This window comes from Cupressus sempervirens, chromosome 8 (genome assembly GCF_028749045.1).
Source record: "Cupressus sempervirens isolate cs-2001-9-10 chromosome 8, ASM2874904v1, whole genome shotgun sequence".
In the NCBI taxonomy this organism is placed as follows: domain Eukaryota; kingdom Viridiplantae; phylum Streptophyta; class Pinopsida; order Cupressales; family Cupressaceae; genus Cupressus; species Cupressus sempervirens.
In genome coordinates, this window is record NC_143125.1 from 420,198,227 (window position 1) to 420,219,409 (window position 21,183).

Genomic DNA, 21,183 nt, shown 5'->3' on the forward strand with positions numbered 1-21,183 from the left:
TAGACCGAGGGAAAAGAATCCAGAGGGAAGGGAATTAACTCGCACGGCTCAGAGTGTTGAGGGAGCACGAGCGTGGAGTGAACTTTTCGTCCGCGATACACTTCCAGAACGGACAACTTCGCTCAACAAAGACCCTTCTTCACCAAAGAACGCAGCTGTTGGAAATAAGACGACTATCCTAAACAGCGCCGGTGTTGGAGTGCAGAGCATCGAAGTAGAAGTGCAGAGCACCAGTGTCGGAGTACAGAGCGTCGGTGTCGGAGTGCAAAGCACTGGGGTTGGAATACAGAGCGCCGGTGTCAGAGTGCAGAACAACGCCGGTGTTGCAGTGCCGAACAATGCCGGTGGAGTAGTACTAAACAGCGCCCGTACAGAAAATCAAGTAATAATGGTAGGACCAAAGGAGAAGTTGCCAAAGTTTGATGGTGATGGTGATGGAACGGTTGATCCAGTCAAACACTGTGAGACATGTGAAACAATTTGGACGACAAATGGCATAACCGACACAGATGAATGGGTCCGACAATTTCCAACAACCCTACGGGGTGTAGCAGTGGATTGGTTTGCTGACACCGATCCCCAGAAATTAACTACATGGGCGGAAGTTAAAAAGGAGTTTATCACCGAGTTTCAATTGCTACGCGATGACAATGAGATAGTAGAAGAAATCTACACCACAAAGCAAGGAAAAAATGAAACCGTCCGTGTATATGCTAGAAAGCTAAAAGAATTAATAAATAAAATGGAAAGTAAATCGACAGATTGGCTGAAGAAGCGATGGTTCGTTGAAAGACTACGCTCGGAGTTAAGGAAGAAAATGAAGATTGTGCCACCATCATCATACACTGAAGCATACAATCAGGCGATGGACTTAGAGAGTGAACAGAAAATGAAAAAGAAGAAGAAAAGTAGCTCATCCGACTCAGATGACGAGTCTTCGGAAGAAGATAGCAGTGGTGACGAAAAGGGTAGCAAGAAGGTCCGAGCTCTCCAGAAGGATATGATTAGAATGATGAAGGAATTTAAGAATATGAAGAAAGAGACAAAGGGAAACGAGCTATGGTGCACAGAATGCAAGACAGAAGGTCACACGAAGGGATCCTGTCCAAAGAACCAGTTTTGTGAGATCTGCCAAATTATGGGACATTCTACAAAGGAATGCCCGTTCAATATGAAGACAAGAGGGCATCAACAAGTGCTCCTGACAGGCAGCTTCCATGTCAGGAGGGAATGGAAACACAAACCATGATGGTGCCACTTCGGGTGGGTACAGAAATAATAGCAGAGGACAAAACAACAATACCAACAATAATAATGGGGGCTGCAGCCGAATTCAGTACGATGCGAATGGCCGCTCGATGGTTCAATGCCAAGCATGCAATTTGTGGAGCCACTTTTGGAATTGTGTATCAACAAACACACCAAAGTTGTAATGTAGATGGTGCAGTCCTAGAGATCATGAAGATGCCAAGTGCCCGAAATCAGGAGTGAATTTGATCACCATCGGGACGGACGAAGAGGAGGTTCTGGCAATTACACGGAAACAAGCAAAACTGTACCCTGACCCAACAGAAGAAAAGAAGAGATTGGAGGAAGCGCGGGCAGAAATTGAGAAAGCAACACAAGTGGAGAAAGCACACTTGAAGGACATTACCGATACCTTAGCAAGGAACTACGTGGAACAGAATATCATACTACAGATATTACAAACTGAAGTACTAGTCAAAATAAACGATCTACTGCTCACAATGCCTCAACTTCGATCTACACTTGCAAACATCGCTCCAATTACTAAATTACCAGGAGAACAAGGAAGGGAGAAGGAAAGTGGAGCAAGTGCAGAGGACCCAATGTTGTTAGCCCTCACATCCGGACAACATCCAACGGTCGTCGAGATGGGAATTCTGGGAACTATTCTAACAGACAATTGTGGACGGAAGGTCAGGAGTGAATTTGTTACCAGAAGATACCTGGAAGAAGTTGGGACAGTCGACGTTGTGGCCACCTACATTCCAGTTGCTCACGACAGACTAGCATGGGATCAAACCGTTGGGAATCCTGATGGCACAACTTATGACTATTGGAACACAGCCGTTTCTACTCAACTTCGTCATCATCCCGCTGAAGAGGAGAGGATATGACGTCATTCTGGGCCGAGGATGGCTAGTAGAAGCAAAGGTTAAGCATGACTGGAAGAAGAATACACTATTAATGGAGAGTAAAGGACAAAAATTCATTATTGATTTACACACAACTGGTGGGCGAAGAAGCCGTATCATTTGATTCTAAAGAAGAGGATGAAAGAAAGCAGTGATTGGAACCCAATAAGGAAGGAGTCCTACGGTTGGAAGGTGGATCGACAGACGATGATTGGATTCGATGAACGGCCTTTTCCACTGGCAGATGGAGGATTACGAGCTCTTTCCGAGCTGTAATATGTTAAGGGTCGACGAAGGTGAGAAAGAAGAGGGAAATGAATGTCCGAAGGAATACAGAGAAGTAGAAGAAGGAAAGGCGATTACGACAAAAGTTGAAGGGAAGAACATACAGTACAAATCTAGAAAAAGGGCAGATTCCACCGTACGGTATATAATAAACAGACAACACAAAAAGAAAATGTTACGTCGAACCACAGATATAGTAGAAAGGTGTTGTCAACAAGGAAAACACATCATATGGTCTGCATAGGAAACAAAGAGGAAGGGTTTAATAAAAACTTCAGTAATATGGAGTGAAGGCTCTAAAATCAAGAATATAGTTATTGATGGCAAGGACTGGCAACCGACAGAATTCATGTTATCGAGTTTCGAAAACAAATTGGGCGATATGGAAAACCTAAGGGAGAGATCGTGTAACTTACATAAACTTGATGAGCAACGATTGCAGGCACAATGGGCCACGGAAGTGATGCAGAATAGGTGCAAAGCATAGCATGATAAACACCTGAAACTGAACAAGTTCCAATCGGGATAGCTGGTGTTGAGGTATGACGGACGGAACAAAATCAAACCATACAAGTTTAAAGTCAAATGGGTCAGGCCTTACCAGATCCAGAAGTAGGTGTAACAGAGCAATAAAGTTAATGGACGTTGGACGGGCAGGAAATTTCGGAAACGGTGAATGGTTCCAAGTTAAAAATATATCATGCGCGAACTGTTTCGTCATCAACAAATATCGAAGAGCAATAAAAAAAATTATAATAATAAAGAGTTATTAAAGGTCACCGTACGACATCTTGAGCAGTTTAATGAGCACTGTACAAAAGAAGAAGTGGTGCTTTAAATATATGCACTATACAACCCCTTTATGTGCCCCACTGTAACCGTACGGCAAGGAGTCGTCACATAGAATTTTGCCTAAAAGTAAATCTCGTACGGTGGAACGCAAAAGGGCTAGGCCAGATACCATATGGCTGGAAGATAACAGGACCCATACGATACATAAGGATAAGCTGAGGAATGGCCGTACCATGAAGGAGAAGCAGAGACCATACGTATTCAATAGGACACGGAGGCCATATAGCATGCTTTGAAGGCAATCAAGCGGGAGTAGACCAAGGGTTGTACGCTGGCTACAAAGACCCGTACGGCTTATATTTGCATCAGGGAGATTACCCTGACGTGAATAAAGAAGACTGATGTATAGAAATTAGCTTGCAGGAGGATTTTGGACACCATACGGTACAATAGAAACAAGAAATTTTTGTTTTGCCTAACCATGGCTACAGTACCACCGTATGGGCATGCACAGGCAGAGGTCCATTTTGGGTTGAGTTTTGCAGACATTTTTTGAGTGATCAAAGAGAAAAGGAGAAAGATGTAGCCGTACAACAGAAAGAAATAGAGAAAGGAGCAAAAAAAATTTAAAAGAAATTTGACAAAAAATAAAAAATGTTCAGAATTAATAACGTATGATGCTGAAGCAAAGGGAAAGACATAAACAGGTAGAAAACACAAGTGGTTGGTTGAAAGAGTGTGGGATTGAAAGAAAATCACAAAAAAGATGTATTCCATAGAGTTTTGTGTGGTTTTGAGAGTGTTAATTTGGTATCGTGACAGGGAGCGCACCTGGGGCTCTGCCCCAGGACCCCCAGTCGGTGCAGTTATCAATCGTGGAAAGTGTGACCAGTTGATGAGACCTAGAGTTGCTGCAAGCATAGAGTGTCTGTGTACCGGAGGTGGAAAGATCAACGGAGCAAGCTTTTCGAGAGGGGTGATACGCTTTGAGGCACTCAGAGTAGGTGTTGGACGTGAAGCTGTCTTGGTAGATGCATAGAGAGCTCGAGAGGAGTTGATCATCCAGTTGAAGGCAGTATAGCGACACTTGGCTCAAAGTACCCAAGAGTTGGAAGTAGAGAAAGCAGCACGGGTGGCTATCAAGGTCAGCTTGATTAAGGAGACAACATTGTGTTAGTAGAGACTACAAATGCAACGTGGATTGGAGACCAGTTTGGTGCAGGCATGGGACGAATGTGAAAGTGGTGTGATAGAAACAGATCTATCTTGTTGTAGTTAGTCAGTTAATGTATTCCGCTTTGTTAATCTATCTCGCATATTTTGTAATTGTCGTCCGGAGACGACTTTTTCTTTTGGGGGGGTGATGTCGTCAATAAATATTGTGTAGTTGACAGGTTGATGTCATCGGTAAATATTGTGTAGCCGACGGGTTGATGTCGTCGGTAATTGTTATGTAGCCGACGGGCCCCTTCAGGAAGGTTCTTCGAGATGGTATATGTACAGCTTTGGATCATGGTTGTAATCATCATGAAAAGAACTATGTAATCTCTTCGGCATATATGCAAATAATAAAAGGAGTACTACTGTGTTACATGTTCTTGTCTATTGTCTGTATGCATTAAACTATTTACCCCATACAGTAAACAACGGCAACACAAACTACGAAAACAAAACAAAAATGGCTTCGAGATATATTAAATCAATTGGCCCATTAACAATAGTTTGATTAATAATCTATTTTATGATAGGGATATTACAGTTTGCAAGCATTGAAATAGTCAAAGAGTTGTTTGGAAAATTTGAAATTGAAGAAAACTCCTTCATTTCAACTTTTTTTTCTTCCAAATTCGGCTCTTTGAGCTCCAAGTAGAAGTTTTCAAACCTTTGCTATTTTGTTACATATTTTGGCTTATCATTGTACACTTGTTCAAAGACATGCCATGTATTTTGTAAATTTCCTTTAAATAAGATGAAAACTTCAATTTTCAAATGATTGGAATTTCCCCAGACTCCAATTTCGAAATTGCATATAGGAGAGCAACTTGATATTTTGTCATGTTTGAATAAAAAACCAAAGGTATGTTTTTGTTTGGTGCATAGTTTTGCTTGTTTGTTTGCTTGCCTGTTTTGGCTTCCTTTCTAGAAGGAAGTTGAAAAGTCCTACCGCAAGTGCATAATGCATCCATTCACATTTCATCTTTTCATGCAAATGCATATTGTATCCTTTCACTTTTCACCAACACATGTCAATGCATTTTACATCCACTTCCCAATATATGCAATCGCATCCATTATCATTTACATGTAATTCCATCCTTCAAACCCAATTGCATGTTTTGCATGTAAATCACTTTACATGTAATTACATCTAGAGTGTCCGACTTTGGTAAAAGGTCACACTTTCAAACACCAAAGTCGCCATTTGCACACATCCATATGCATCCCAGCTTGCATTGTTAGCCATATCCACAAAAGCCCATCTTTGCCCATATGCAATCCACCCTTGAGAATCTCACCCAAATACATATGCTTTCCGGTTCATTTCCAGCTATCATATTTATTCCATAAGTATCTAATCCATACATCGAACTCCCATCTCTCATGGATTCGTCATTGTAACTCAAATCCCAAAGTTTTCATGAATCTAATATCATTGGAAGAAGTTTTCATCTTCATGTTATAGTGCACTTTTCAAGATATGTCAGAACTTCTTCAAAGAATGAAGACATCTAGTAAAGAAGGCATGCTTCGAATCTAAAGAAATAGTAATTCATTTAGTCTCCCTTTTCGCAATGGTTGTCCAACAACCTGAGTTCATGTGGGAATGCGACAAGCACTTTGCCTCAAAAAAGAAAGGAGTTAAAGGTGTTGATGGAAAGTTGTTCCGAGTTTACATCAGACACTGTCGAGAAGGTTTCAAAGTGTCAGAGACTCTAGAAATCTACAAAGGAAAATACACGACAACTCAAATGAGAAAAAGCTTGATCACCTAAAGTTTTCAAATGACAACTAGAAACTCATCAAAGAGAATGCAATGGTGCAGAATACACGAATCCCTGATCCAGCAATCATCAAGAAGTACAAGGCTTTTGTTGATAGTCTACAAGATTGATTCATTCAGAGTCAATAGTTTCAACATTTTCTTGAAGAGTTTTCCAGCTTTGTAGAGGCAAAAGATGGATTGCATGTAATCCAATAACATGTAATGCAATCGCATGTAATCTAATAATTCTTCTCACCTAGTTAGACCGGGTCAAAGTTGGTTGAGTTGCTCCCACTTTTTCCTCCTTTTTCTAACTTCTTTTTCCTATATAAGGAGTGTCCCTCTCATTGTAAAAATCATCTTTTGTTGTATGCAAGAAAGCTCTGCCAAACTTGTGCAAGCATAACTTTGATTGTGTAGTACTAATTTGGAAGTAAAGTGAATAAAAAAAGCAATTGGATTTGAAGCTTTGATTGGAAGCAATTGTGATAGTGCAAACTAGAAGCTTTGACTATAATTTGTGCCTATTTTCTTTGATTCATGTTATTATTGTGTTCAATAATAGAGCATAGTGAGTTAAGAAGTAATCAAAGCCAAAGCTTTGATTGAGAGCAGTTGTTGTAATACATAGACTAGGAGCTTTGACTGAAATTTGAGTTACCATCTCAAATTCACAAAAAATAGTTAGAACTTCCCTCCTTCTGGAAGTTTTTGTGCCCAAATGGTAGAGGTTTTTCTTATAGAATAGACTAAAACTAAAAATAAGTTATAGAATAGAGATCATCTACTTCTGGAAGTCTTTGTGCCCCAATTGTAGTGATTTTTATTATAAATTAGATAAACTAGAGTTAGAGGCAAACCGGTACACTTTCAATCAGCCTTTGAGTTGGTGTTGATTTGTCGGTATCACCATTTCCAGCTACTAGATAGAAGTGTAGCCAAAGATTTCATCATGCCTATTACTCACTCCACGGGTAAGTGGATTCTTTCCTAAAAATTAAGAGAAAAGAACACTGGTAACACCCCTTACGAATCTCTCAACTTCTTACTTACCTTGAGTTGATCCAAGGAACGGTGAGAAGTGGGAGCCTTCCTTTTAAGGTAGGAGAGACTTTGTCTCAGACGCTATGGCTAGTCTACCTATTTTGTAACTGAATTTTCACAAAACTGTCGGTTGCAAAATATCCACCCAACAAGTTGAATTGAAGCTTTATAGTCACCCACCAAAAAATGAGTTTGAGGAATTTGTTAGTGCCAGAGAATAGCTACAGAAGGTTGCACCAGGATAAACCCAAAAAGGTCAGGAACTACTGAGCTGTCCATGTGAATACTTGATCAATTAAGTTGCAGTTATTCATAAACTTATAGTTGGAAAACTTGTTTTATTACTAGAATTATGAGCATGTTCTATTTGGAATCGATGCAACTTTCTTATATAAGGAATTAAATGTATGTTGATTGGAATGCTGTTTTCTCGAATGAGTATTCTTGGTTGTAAGTGCATGGCCTGTTAGTCTCATCATCACATTCTGGAAATAAATGATTGTGTTCTCAAAAGGTTTAAAAATAAAAAAGAATAAACTTAAAAACAGAAAAATAGGGTAGCATATATCAGCCTCCATCTATGTAACATTTTTCCATTCTAATATAATAATTAGTTAATCAAAAGAAAAGGGCATGCTTGCAAATGTCCACATACATAAAGAGATGAATAGTTATGCTATAGAAAGAGGTTTATTTTTTACCATGTATTGGAACTTTTTAAGATGGACCTCTTATCTTCTTTCTTTCAATTTTAGATACCTCAAAATGTTTCCAAAGATAGAAATTAAAGTAGACTGGCACTAACCTTTACTACTAATCCAGAATCAACTCCCCGTCTTCGCATGAGCATTAATAAAGACTCCTCATAACCTTCATGGTAAAAACCAGCCATTAATGCCTCTCTTCTGGATGCCTGCACTCCGATCACACAAATGTGTAAGCACGTTATTCATGGGTACTCCTCATTAGATAACATTATATTCTTCTTTGAAATATATTAACCAAGTACAACCAAACAATAAATAAATCATCGTTGTCACTAAGCTACTTGTGGACTACTATTGCAAAATACAATGAAAGGCAAAACATAATATAACTTCAATATCCATGCTATATTATCTGATTCTAATAGTTTCCTGCTTCAAAGTCCTCTAAAAAATTTCAAATCAATGCCAAGGCCATGGAATAGATATTGGTTGTGAATAAAACATGTTTAAAACATCAATAAAAAGCTAGATGAACAAGGTGAATCTCATTTTTTGCTACATGAAAAACAACAAAATAACTTCCCGATGGGTTTCAATCACATACAAGTGTGAATATAACCATATAATGCTTCCAACTATGTGTCCTCACAACACTCTGACTTCAATATGATCATGAAAAAGCCAACAGTAAATCAAATTAAGATTGGAATTTGGAGCAATATTATCCCTCTCTCTTTATTCTTCAAACAAGGGGTGAAACCGCCCAACAAAAGATACAATGAAGTATCAGAAAGCTTAAAAGCGTGGAATTGAATTACTCCATATCCAACAGAATTCAGAAAGTGAATGTATCTCCAAGTATCTGTCGCTAATCCCAGTACATGTGTCATTAAAATACATACTCAAGTATGGTTAAGTGACAAGTCTCAAGTCTCGTAAAAGTCTGACCTCCCAGAACAGTTCGGTTTGTTTTAATGCTCAATTGGCTTGGACTTGTAGGTGTTGGATTGTTTGTGCTAAATCCTGTTAATTTAAAATAAATCCATATGACTAAATACCAAACCAGGAGTATAGAACCCTTTAGTGAGGTACTTGATAACAGTATTAAATTCAAAAATCCACTGAGTGGGAAATTCATGAGCTCATAATTTTAAATGGTCCATTGTTCTATTATCTCTACCACGACTTCATCACACAGTTTAGAAGCACTACAAATAAGAAACAAACGTTTTTTAAAGGCAATTTTATTTAAATGCCAGGTACTCTTAAGAGTCTTGGCAGCATAAATCGTTTTACTGATTTTGACATTTCTAAAAATTAAAAAGTATTTGTTTTTTATGTTTTCTGAGAAGCTCTATGCAGCCTAACATATAAAGGATGAATCTGGAGTTCATTCTATTATTTTTGGCATGAATGGTCTTCCCCATAGAGGCAATATAATAAAGTTATAAATCATAATTATAACGCACTTCTCATCTTTTAAAAATTTCTTTCTATTATTGAGAATTTATACCTTTTGATGAGTTTGTTGGTTTTGTATATTTGGTTATTCTCTACCTAGGCCCTAATTACAAGCTTATCTAAGGACCACATAAGAGCTTTTAAGTTTTAACGGCAATTCCACTTGAGGTGGTGTTATCACGTTATTACATTTTACTTCATTTGGTGTCTTACCTTTGGTGCACTTATCACTTTTCCACCTTAAGATGATCCACCTTTAGTGGACGTGTTGCACATGCTTCATTCTACCTTGGAGGGTGATCCACCTTTAGTGGACATGTGACACTTTCAAGTTGTCTCTTGATTATCATGTCACAACATTACAAGACATGTCATAATCTTGTGCATTCCTATGTTTTCACCCTGGTCTATTTAATCAAGGGGTCTTCTATATACTTCCATTAATTCTTTGGCATTCTTGATGACTACAACATTTATTTTTGTCAAATTATATCTCTCCATTTGGCCTCTAGATCTTGAGTAGCTACCTTCATGACCAAATCTTAAAGAGTTACGTCCTATGCTATGGAGACTTTGGATTTTGACATTTAAGCTTTCAAAGAGTTTTTCATTTCATTTTTCAAAACCCAAATAACATGTTGGTTTCATGAAAAATAAATTGCCATGAAGAATAAAATGTATACTGGAAGGAAACTATAATTCTCAGTTATATAAAATGCAGTTATTCAGATTAAAATATTGTTAGGGGGCTGTGGATAAAACTTTCTGAGAATGTCAAAAACTGAAGAAGTAAGAGCATACACATACATGTCAATGAAGCTCAGTAAAAAACTATGCAGAGAAGACCTCATACCAGCTAGAAATGAAGCTGTTTCTATAAAGCCATTAACCTCTTTTTCTTAAAAAAGAAAAATGCTTAGATCTCGAAACTCTCACCTATCTAACCAAGTGAATTGATCCTAGATTTTCAAGCGTGATGGACCAATGCAATCCATTCCATTTCATTTGACAAGACACTCACACCTTGGCCAAACAAACATAGAAGCATTCCTTTTGTTCATTCTAAATGATTAACTTTCCTTAAGTTGCGGGATCAAAATAAAACTGTAGAAATGTTTTTAACATTGAAGGCTTGCCACAAACCTTGGGATAGCAGGCACACCCTTACCTAACAAAAATAATATCAATAGAAACATAATCACCAATGTAGATGTCATTTATGCCAAGAATAGTTGAATAAGACATTTGCTACTTAATGTAATAAAACCTCGTTTCGAAGGGGTGTCAGTGACGGTTGGAGACATGACCAACTGTGTTGAGTCTATCTGTATGGAGTCTTGAACAAGTGAAAGGGTGGTGAATGTTAGTATGGACATTAATGTAAGACTTTGGTACAATCAATAAAGTAACATTCTGCGATTTGAATGTGTCGTGCATTTTCTATGGTATTGTTCTTCATATTGTTCCTTTGTTATAATAGAACTTGTTGCATGTGCAATGTCCCCTTTTTCTAGCAAGTTTCGGCAGTTGGCTTGGTCAATTTACCATTATGACCCTTGTAAGCTGACAGTGGAATTTAAGGGTTTCAGTTGTGGGGTTTTAGGCATTCCAACAACTTATGGTGTGTTTTGGCTCTAGTTCAAGGACTTACTATTTATAGTAAGTCACACTATTGGTTCTGATAAGCTCAATTGAGTGTAATGTCCCCTCTTTAGTTCGACATGACATTGATCATGGATTTTGCCTATTCCAGACTCTCGTAGGCAAATGGTGTGGAGAGAGAGTCAATTTTGCGGATCAGATGGTCATATCTTGCTCTTGAAGAAGTGTTAAGAGGTTATATTTTATTATTATGTGTTATTGGGGCCTACATGTTATAATTTTAAGTTGAGTTGCACTTTTTATTTTATAAAATTACTTTATTATAAAAAGTGCATTATAATGAGATTTTATAAAGGATGTTTCTAGAAGTTCTAGCAACTTCTTAGAAAAGTGAATAAATAGAGGGCTGAGCCTCTCATTTTGGACATGCTTGGATTTGAGATTTCTTCTACTTCTTCCATTGTGGAGCAAATTTGTAGTCTCTTGGGTCTGCAAATTATTTGATCTTTGGGAACGAATCACTCCCTTGGATTGGCGACTTTGAGGGTGTGAAATATCACCTGAATTGTTGCATTTGAGGAGTTGGTAATTCAGCCATCTCATTTGGACTTCATTGAGATTCAGTTATAAGGGTTTACTTTGGTTGGAATAAGGGTTTCAGTTGTGCCCTAGCATTTGTGGATTGATTAACAGGGTTTGTAGACACAGTTGTGCATTATTTTCAGACTGCCAGTCTAGGGTTTGGACCCACGTTTTTGCTCATAACTCCTAATTGGCTTGACGGATGAATTTCATATTTTAGGGGGTTATTCAGCAACCCTAGGCGCCCAGATTTATTGCTTTTGGAGTGACAAAAAACGCTGCAATATTTTTATCTAGCAGCCGTACTAGGCCGTACCTGTACGACCCTGTCAGTTGGGCAGCAGCAGCAATTTTGTTAGTCGGTTTGGGGCAGATTGTGAGGTCTTCGTGTGGCATTAATTCAGCATTCATATCCGGCAAAATTGGAGCTATTCCAGGTGCACAAACTGAAGTTTTGATTGCCAAAATATTGCATGTTATGGATTAGAACAGTCAGCATTGTCATTGCATAAATAGTTATTTCCAGTCATTAATAACTGTTGTAAAAGTTTCGTCATTTGCAATCTGAACTGGGTTATTGTTCATACATTGCATTGTCAAGAGCTTGATGTATTAGAAGTGCATAGTTGTGATAGTCTCTCATTGTAATCAGTTCTATTTGCTGTCATAAAATCAGAATTGCATTGGACTTCATATTTGAGTTTCATATTGTCATCTATCTCTTAGATTGGTAGTGTTATAATCTGGAATTTTTGTTCATACATTATTGGCATCATATATTGAGGTTTCGTTGTACAACAATTAGTAATATTGCAGCCTTATTCGATTACATGCCAACTGTTTGACAAAATTCCTAAGTCCAGTTTGAGGGTTTCAGTGGCCTTTATAGTAAGGGTCATTACATTGAGTTAGAGGAGTTGAGTGATGCTCTCAGTTTTTATTTTGGGCTTCTGGTTTGGGTTCCAAGAATCTTGGAGGGAGCGTCTATTTATAGTAAGTCAGCCTATTAGGTTTATTCAACGTCTTTCTTCATCATGATCACTCTAGTGTTGTCAGATTTCGATTCTGGTGTTGTCAGAATATTATGTTATGGTGAAAAGGTCATTTTTGGGAGCCAAAAGCAATTAATAAATTATAATGGCACTTTATTATACTTTAATGTTGTTTGGAGGAAGCTTCTGAAGTAGAGTTTATTTGGGAAACTTGTGCCATTTGGAGATTATAAATATGAGCCCATTTGATGAGAAACGCGTCTGATTATGTTATTTTGCTCTTGTTATCTTTGTGACATTTCTAAGTCTGAAGTTTTGTGCCCTTGCCGAGGTATAAGGGTTTGGTTTGAATTTCTGAGAAGTGCCTGGCAATCCATAGCTGAGGTATTGTGGATGTGGGAGCTATTGTTTCTGAGAATTATTGTAGTCTTTCAGGGGTTGTATGTTGATTTTTTTTTTCATATAGCTTGGAAGGTGGAGTTGCTTTAAAGAAACTTGAGTTGGATGTATAACAACAGCTTTAGTATTTTTTATTATTTTATAGAATAATTATGAGTTTGTGAGGCTGCATATAGGAAGAGTGATTTTATGTGTTTTAAAGCCAAAGAAAGCAAGGAAAGTTTCTTTCCTTGCTTGCTAAGTAAAGCAATTATGCTCTATATATGTAAAATTGTTGTAGCAAACTCAATTGTATTTTGGAAAAGAAAGTTTGTTGTTGGGCTGAATAGAAGATCCAACAGTTGCAGGTTTTTCCCCAAACTAAGGTTTCCTGGGTATATCTGTGTTATTGTTTATCTATGACTGGTTTCTATTATTTTTGCTTCCGCTATTTTGTTTCAATTAATTAACCTAGAGTATTAATTATTATAAATCAAATAGAGTATCTTTCTATGATTTTATTGTGCAATTAATCTATAATTGGGTTATAAGAAATTAACATGGTATCAGAGCTTTAAACTTTGACTATAGAGCCAAGATTTGTGATGCAGATTTCAAAAGGAAAAAAATCAGTTTTTTCTTTGCAGGATTTCTTGTGGCTATGGCAACTAGTGTTTGATACGAGGATAGACTTAAGGGTGCCTCTAACTTCTTGCAGTGGAAGGTTTGAATTACATCTATTCTCAAGGAGTACAGATTGTGGATCTATGCTAGTACAGCAGTGACACCACCTATTAATGATCCTAATTCTTTGGTTTTGCATGAAGTCAAGGAGGCCAAAGCTCAAAGAATCATTCTTGATAAAGTAAGAGATCATTTAATTCATCTATCGGGGAAAGGCACTACCAAGGAGATGTGGGATACACTCACAAGACTCTATCAGAGTGACTACCAAAGTCATAAGATGATGCTCAAGGACAAATTGCATAATAACAAGATGTCCAAAGGCGAGAGTGTGACCTCTTATTTGTCCAAGCTGAGACAAGTCAAAGATGAGCTGGTTGTTGCTAGAGAGACAATTGCTGAAAATGAGTTGGTGTGTATAGCCTTAAATGGTTTTTCTAAGCACTGGGAAGTTTTTGTCAAGTTTGTGGTCGGCAAAGATTGGCTACCTGATTGGGCAAGACTTTGGGATGATTTTGTTCAAGAAGAAATCCGTGAATGTGCTCATCGAGGAGACCAAACAAAGAAGGTTAAACACAAAGAAAATCTTGCTCTTGCCAGTAAGGGTAAGAAGAAGTCTAATAAAGGGCCTACTAAAGGCTCTTCTTCTTAGAGTGGGCAGAAGAAAGATCTGAGCAAGATAAAATGGTTTTGCTGCCATCAAATGGGTCACTATGCCAATCAATGTCTGAATAGGAATAAGAAAAACGACAATCAGAAGAAGAAAGTTGCTTCTATAGCCGAGGTGGACGAGTTTGAATCACAATTTGAGAATGAGTTTTCACTCATCGTCTGTCTCTAAAGCTCAGTTGCCAATAAGGTTTGGTATATTGATAGTGGGGCTTCTTGTCACATGACAGGAGTCAAAGACTGTTTCACCAAGTTGGAGGACAAGAAGCTGGATTTCTATATAGAAATCTATGACAATGGCAAGTACCATGCAACTGGTGTAAGCACTGTCAAGTTTCAGAGGGAGTCTGACAAACCCTTGTTGGTGGAGGATGTGTTATATCTTCATGTCATTACAAAGAATTTAATTTAAGTTTCTATTTGGAAGACAAGGGTTACATTGTAGCCTTTGAAAGGAGAAAACTTAATATTCGTCCCAAAGATTCCAAAGTTGCAAAAGTGAATGGAGTTAGACATGGTAGCTTGTTTCGGTTGCAGTTTGAGCCTGCGCAAGCATTGGTAAGCAGTTCTAAAGGGTAGGGATAATTGTGGCATAGGAGGATGGTTCATCTTCACCATGGAGCACTTAATGTGCTCAAGGAAATAGTGACGAGGCTGCCTGAGATGAAGACAGAAAAGCATGAGGTATGTAAGAGTTGTGCTCTTGGAAAATATGCCAAGACCAATTTTCCAAGTAGTGATAGTAGATCTGATGGGATTTTGGATCTCGTACACTTGGATGTGTGTGGTCCTATGTCAACAGGATCCTTAAATGCGTATAACTATTCTGTTACTTTCATTAATGATTTCTCCAAGAAGACATGGATATATTTTATGAAGAACAAGGATAAGGTTTCTGGTAAATTCAAAGAGTTTAAGGCTCTTGTGGAAAACCAGATAGGGAGAAAGATTGGTATATTGAGGTTTGATAATGGAGGCGAGTATACCTTGAATGCCTTGAAAGATTTTTGTGCTCAGGAAGGTATCAAGAAAGAGTTGGCACCTCCATACAACCCTCAACAAAATGGGGTTGCTAAGCGGAAGAATAGGGCAATAGTTGGAGCAGCCAAGGCCATGCTTCATGATCAGGACTTGCCTTGGGGCAGAAGATTGCAATACAGTTGTATATTTGCAAAATAGGAGTCCTCATGAAGTGTTAGGAAAGTTGACTCTAGAAGAGGGGTTTACTGGTAAGAAACCAAATTTGAGCCATGTTCACATTTTTGGATGCCTTGTGTATTGTCACATTCTTGTGGAGAAAAGAACAATGTTAGAACCAACTGCAGAGAAGGGTATCCTTGCTGGGTACAGTGAAACTTCTAAGGCTTATCGGATTTGCATTCCTTCCCTAAGGAAAACATTTGTTCGTAGAGATGTAAGGTTTGAGGAGGAGAGGGCTCTTCAACAGTCTAGCAGCTTGATAAATAAGGAGGAGAAATCATCCACAATTGAGGTAGCACAAATTCCTCAAACTTCAGTCACTCAAGCTGGAAAGAAAGACAAGCAAACCTAACACAATGATCAGGAAAAACAAAGGAATCCTCAGCTTCATATCCCTATTACAGAGAAGAGGAAAAATAGGGCAGCTAAGAAAACTTTAAGAGAGGCTCATTAATATGTTGGTGATCCAAAAATTCAGTTAGACAGAGAAAGGCTCCCAAACATTATTCTGATTATGTAGCACTTATGAGTGAATTAATTATGGTAGAGCCTTCCAGCTTTCAAGAGGTATCCCAGCACCAAATTTGGAAGGATGTTATGGTGGAAGAGTATTCTTCCATCATGAAGAATAGCATGTGGGAGATAGTACCAAAAGATAAGTTTGTGGAGGGCTCAAGATCGTTGTATAAGATTAAGCATGTTGTAGATGGTAGTGTGGAAAAGTTCTAAGGGTTTTCTCGAAAGGAAGGAATTGACTACGACGAGACTTTTTCTCTAGTAGCGAGGTACTCTTCCATAAGAGCTATAATTTTTATGGTTGCAAAAATGGGATGCAAGATTCACCAGATGGATGTTAAAATTGCATTTCTCAATGGAGTAATTAAGGAAGAAATTTATATTGAGCAGCCTAAAGGATTTGAAGCACATGGAAGGGATTCTCATGTCTATAGGTTGAAAAGAGCACTATATGGACTCAAGCAAGCTCCTAGGGGATGGTATTCACATATTGATAGTTACTTGCATAGTGTGGGCTTCATCAAAACTAAGGTGGATTCAAACCAATACTATGCTCAAATGACAGGTGAACTTCTCATATTGTTGTTGTATGTTGATAACTTATTTCTCGCAGGGGCAGAATGGCTCATATCACACTGCAAGCAACATCTTGAAGGAGAGTTTGAAATGAAGGATTTGGGGTTGATGCAATACTTTCTGGGATTAGAGTTGTGGCAAAAAGAGGGAGAGATTTCCTTGAGCAAGGGAAATACTTAATTGATATCTTGAAATGATTTAGGATGGAAAATTGTAAGCCCGTGTGGACACCACTCGTGACGAATTGGAGGAAGATTGATGCCTCCAAAGTAGAAGCAATGGGCCCTGCTTTTGTAGACAGTTGGTAGGCTCTCTTATGTATCTAGTCAACACTAGGCCAAACATTTGTTTTGTAGTGAACTCTTTGTCAGTTTATGATGGAGCCTAAATGTGTGCAATAGATAGCTGGAAAGAATGTTTTGAGTTATCTATGAGGCATAGTTGATTATGGGTTTAAATATGTTCAGCAAGATAGAGTGAAGCTTGAAGGGTTTACTAATGCAGATTGGGCAGGCAGTACATTTGACACGAAGAGCACTTCAAGGTGTAGTTTCAGCTTGGGATCAGGAGTTGTCTCTTGGTACAATAGGAAACAGAAGTCAATCAACAAAGTTCTGCAGAGACTGAGTATATGGCTGCTAGCATGGCTACATGTGAGGGTATCTGGCTCCATAAACTTCTAGTTGGGCTCTTTGATCTGAAACTAGATCCTACAATCATTTACTGTTATAATTAGAGTTGTATCAAACTTTCTGAGAATCCAATGTTTCATGACAAGTCCAAGCACATTGAGATCATGTACCACTTCACCAGAGATTGTGTGAAGGGGATAGTGAAACTTCGGTACATTCCTATAGAAGAACAGATAGCAAACATCTTGACACAGGATTTGGTGAAGAATAAGTTTGTATTCTTTAGGGATAAGCTGGGTGTTGTGCAGAATACCTTCCTCTCTAAGAGGGAGTTTTTTTTTTTGTGTAGCTTGGAAGGTAGAGTTGCTTTAAAGCAACTTGAGTTGGATGTTTAACAACTTTAGTTTTTTTATTCTCTAAAGAATAATTATGAGTTTGTGACGTTGCATAAAGCAAGAGTGATTTAATGTGTCTTAAAGCCAAAGAAAGCAAGGAAACTTTATTTCCTTGATTGCTAAGTAAAGCAGTTGGGCTCTATATGTGTAAAGTTGTTGTAGCAAATTCAATTGTATTCTAGAAGAGAAAGTTTGTTATTAGGCTAAATAGAAGATCCAACAGTTGTAAGTTTTTCCCCAGATTGGGGTTTCCTGGGTATATCTATGTTATTGTTTATCTGTGATTAGCTTCTGTTATTTTGCTTCCGCTATTTAGTTTTAGTTAATTAACCAACAATATTAATTGTTATAAATTAGATAGAGTATCTTTTTGTGATTTTATTGTGAAATTAATCTGTAACTAGGTTATAAGAAATTATCAGCATTTACTATGGCTGGAAGACATTGTTGGCTAGAGCATTGTTGGTCGAAAGATGGTGAGGATTTACAATTGATTAAATATATTGCTTGGCGCCTGAAATTTATTGTCCAATATTGAAGCTCACTACTCACCAACCGTCTCTATTCATTGTTTCTTCTTGGGCAATTCTTTCCTCTGTATATTCAAGCCGACGTAGCTGGGTTCATAGGCGTCATTATTGGAACTGTTATTAGAGGAACAACGTGCCAAAATACAACGTGAGCAATAGAGTCAACAAGTGTTGCAGCAATTTGTTGAAAGTAACTAACAAGAAACACAAGAGTGGGATACCTCACGGCGTAGAACACCCAACCAATGAAATAATTAATGCCCTTAATACCAAACAAACAACCAAGGCGATTCGCAAAAGAGGAAACATGGGGAGAAGTTGCATTGCGATGGTCATTACGCATCAAGGAACAAGAGGAGATGCATCGCCATCTAAAGGAACTTTGTGAGCCATATAGAAGGAATCAACCAGAAGAACCAACCTACTTTGAATTGGAGGCGGACGAATTGATTGAAACTACCATAAGGGGAATAGTAAACTTGGTTGTTTTTTGAAGAATGAAAAATAAGGGTTTGGAGGACAAACTTGGAAATGCCAACATGAAGAGAGTATTGGACAAGCAAAGAAGAAAGCTACAATTAGACTGAAGAAGAGGTACAAGGAAAAGGAGTAGAGATAACTTTGCCTACAGAAAATACATGAGGCAATAGTCAGCAAACAAGAATGGAAGGAATAGTAGAGAAACAAAAACTTCCTAGATTCATAGGGGATGGGTCAAACTACCTAGAATGTCACTACAAGAAGTGTATAACCATATGGCATGCAAATGAAGTAAATAACTAGGATGATTTTTTAAGAGCATTCCCGAACCCTGAGTGGGCATTGCCATCAACTAGTAAACAGAGTTGGCGCTACTAAGAAAACATCATGGAAAGATCTCAAAACAGCCTTTGAAAAGGAGTTTAGACTACATGAGATGATAACAAAATAGTCACAAAAAAATATAATACCAGACAAGGGAAGAATGAATCTGTACAAACCTACAACCAGAGACTAAAGGAGCTTATAGACAAATTGGAAAATAAATTAGTGGATGGATTGGAAAAAAAGTGGTTCATTGAAGGGCTAACCCCATCCCTATGGAGAAAGATGAAGGTGGTACCACTATCCTCGTACACAAGTTCTTGCACACATGCCATGGGCATTGAAAGAGAAAGCAAGACCTCAAAAGGAAGGAAGCATGGGATTGACAGTAATAGTAAGGAAGGAAATAGTGGAGAACAATACAAAACAATACAAGTGTTAACAACAAATATGATGCAAATGATGAAGGAGATAACCACTAGGAAAGTAGCAACAAAAGAAGGCAAGGAACTCTGGTATATTGACTACCAGTTGTGAGGGACACACAAAAGCCAGCTGTCCAAAGAGGGCATTCTAAGACATATGTCAAGTACTAGGACATTCCATTGAGTAGTGCCCATATAACCTGAAGGCAAGAAGTGCCCAAGTATTCTTTAACCAAGGTGAACAAGTTGATGGAGCCCAAATTTGTATCTCCGTGTGTGAAATTATGTTGGAAAGTTTTATTTTGTGAAGAACAAATGATAATCAGGAAATTGTAAGATCCAATCATGGAATGAAGGATACTAGACTAAATGCATCCAAGTGTGCATATACTTTTGAAGAACTCATTGCAAATTTAAAGCAGGCATTATGTTGGATGCATAGCAGGTTTGAGTCAGAATTTGGAGCAATCATAAAAAGTATTCATCTCATCAATTTGATTGCAGATTTGATAAGACTCATATGGAAAATGTGAGCATTCCAACATAGCGGATATGAGCCAAATAATGAGGTACTGATTACCAGATTTATCAGAGCTTTCAAGGCAGAATTCTGAAGAGTGTTTGAGCAGATAGGAGGACTTTTGATCAAAGTTGAGGAAGCTTCATCCAACGTGTAAAATCTAGAAATAATTAGAATATTTTTTAACATATTTGTGAGAAAATATGCAGGCATTTGACAAAAGATATGTTACTGTATTTGCAAAAGAAGATGGGTAAATCTCTGATTATACTAGAACTAGTGTTCTGGAGGCCAAGCCACACACTATTTTATACTATAGCAAAGCAGATGAAAAGAAAAGCAAAAGCCACTAACATTCAATGTGTCATTATTCAGGCCTGTTAATAATCTGCAGCGTGCACAAGAAAGTGTTAACAATGTATTGTACAAGGAATCATGTCCTTCAGAATGAAGAGTAGGTAGCAGTTAGTAAATGATCTCTTTATTATCCAATTCAAGGAATGGTAATTGTAGAAGGACAAATAATGTGTGGAGACTAACGACGGAGCATACCAGATCGCTTTCTGAGCATAAAGATGTGCGTTCAAATTACAACTATTCTAGAACACCAAATATCTCTGCCGCATCCTTTTATGATGAGTAGTGATGAAGAAAGGGAGTCATTGGCCATGTTTTTGTATATCTAGCACTGTTCAATACCTATCACAAGTCTGGAGAAAATCAAGCAGCCTGTTCTAGGAGTATCTTGAAACATATCATCACTGCGAGTAGTGCCATTTAGAACAGGATTCACGATATTGAGAGCTTTATCACCTACTATCTCTCCGAGCCTCATGAGCGAAGGATATATGTTATAAATCATTTTTGTATATTCTAATGAAGTTTTTTTTTTTGTGTCTCTTACAGATATGAGGATCCACGGTAGCAAAATGCTTATCTGTGTTTACGGCATGGGTTAATTAAGAAATGCACACAGACAAAGAATACGAACATGAACAGCAACCAGCAGAACTCTTATTATTACTCGCATGTGTCCACAGTATATTATGCTTCGATGGTAAGATATGATGATAAGATCAATACAATGCTTCCCGAAGGGGTTATAAATACTTTCCGAAGAACCTTCCCGAAGGTATCCGTCAGCCAGATACATTATGTCCGCTACATAACAAAAACCTTTCCGAAGGGACCTGTCGGCTACATAACAAGAACCTTTCCGAAGGAACCCGTCGGCCAATACACAATTT

At 38.0% G+C, this 21,183-nt stretch overlaps 1 protein-coding gene across 3 annotated transcripts in view; it reads right to left on the reverse strand.

The window, feature by feature from the left end:
- LOC149543030 (anthranilate phosphoribosyltransferase) overlaps window positions 1–21,183 on the reverse strand; it is a 243,676-nt gene that overhangs the window by 23,518 nt on the left and 198,975 nt on the right. For all 3 annotated transcript variants that reach the window (XR_016355584.1, XM_089797960.1, XM_089797961.1), the window contains one exon: window positions 8,069–8,176. Coding sequence is in view for 2 of the 3 variants with exons in the window: in XM_089797960.1 (XP_089654086.1) it covers window positions 8,069–8,176 (108 nt within the window). In the remaining variant the exon portion in view is untranslated. The remainder of the gene's footprint in view (window positions 1–8,068; window positions 8,177–21,183) is intronic.